General features: G+C 64.8%; 1 protein-coding gene across 1 annotated transcript; it reads right to left on the bottom strand.

Annotated features, from left to right (window-relative positions):
• Window positions 1-114: 114 nt before the first annotated feature.
• Window positions 115-616, bottom strand: LOC122545477 (transmembrane protein 143-like; the record flags this gene model as incomplete). Its single annotated transcript, XM_043684485.1, has 1 exon — window positions 115-616. A coding segment is annotated over one exon (502 nt), but the record flags the coding sequence as incomplete, so codon positions are not given.
• Window positions 617-880: the final 264 nt, after the last annotated feature.

Here is an 880-nt window from a genome sequence, read left to right on the forward strand (position 1 = left end):
GTGTGTGCGTGCCCATGTGTGTGTGTGCCCGTGTGGGTGCGTGCCTGTGTGTGTGTGTGCCCGTGTGTGTGTGTGCCCGTGTGGGCGTGTGCCCGTGTGGGCGTGCCCGTGTACCTGTGTACTCACCGTCCCACGGTGGTACCTGCTCCCCCCTGCGGTGCTGGTGGAGGAGGAGCAGCCTGAAGCTGTGTGCCAGGAGGATCTCCTTGAGGTGTTCCTGCTGTGCCCGCTGCACCAGTGCCATGATGGTCTCACCGTTGTTGGAGATACTCTTGGTGTACAGGGTGACCGCGTGCTCCAGGGCGTGCTGCTCCCGCCGCCGCTCAAACAGCCGGTGGCGCCGGTGCCCCATCAGCACGGCAAACAGCACCAGCACCAGGGCAAAGTCCACCCTCAGGCTGTGGAGGCCCAGCACTGCCAGGTTGGCAAAGAGGGCGGTGCCACCCACCAGCAGGCTGGCGTACAGCAGGGTGCGGTCCCTCAGGGGTAGGTGGACCCGCACGGCCGGGAGCAGGCTCTCCAGATTCTCCAGGGGGATGTCCTTGAAGGATTTCAGCACCAGGCGCCCACCCCTCACCCGGGCGGCCATCACCACCCGCTTGCAGTACCGCCTGGCCTCCGGGGTAGGGGGGGCAGAGAGAGAGAGAGAGAGAGAGAGACAGGGGTCACGCTGCCGTCAAGCCCTCGCCAAAGCCACAACTGTCGCCTCATCCAACATGGCCGCCCAGTTGGCGCACGACACAACACGGTCGCCCCATTTGTACACAATGCAACATGGCCGCCAAACTTGTCCTCCGTCAGCACGCAACCCAACATGGCCGACCCCGTGTTGCCCCACCGATCAAACATGGCCGACCCAGTGTTGCCCCACCGATCAAAC

The sequence above is a fragment of the Chiloscyllium plagiosum genome, unplaced genomic scaffold, assembly GCF_004010195.1.
Source record: "Chiloscyllium plagiosum isolate BGI_BamShark_2017 unplaced genomic scaffold, ASM401019v2 scaf_19869, whole genome shotgun sequence".
Lineage (NCBI taxonomy): Eukaryota > Metazoa > Chordata > Chondrichthyes > Orectolobiformes > Hemiscylliidae > Chiloscyllium > Chiloscyllium plagiosum.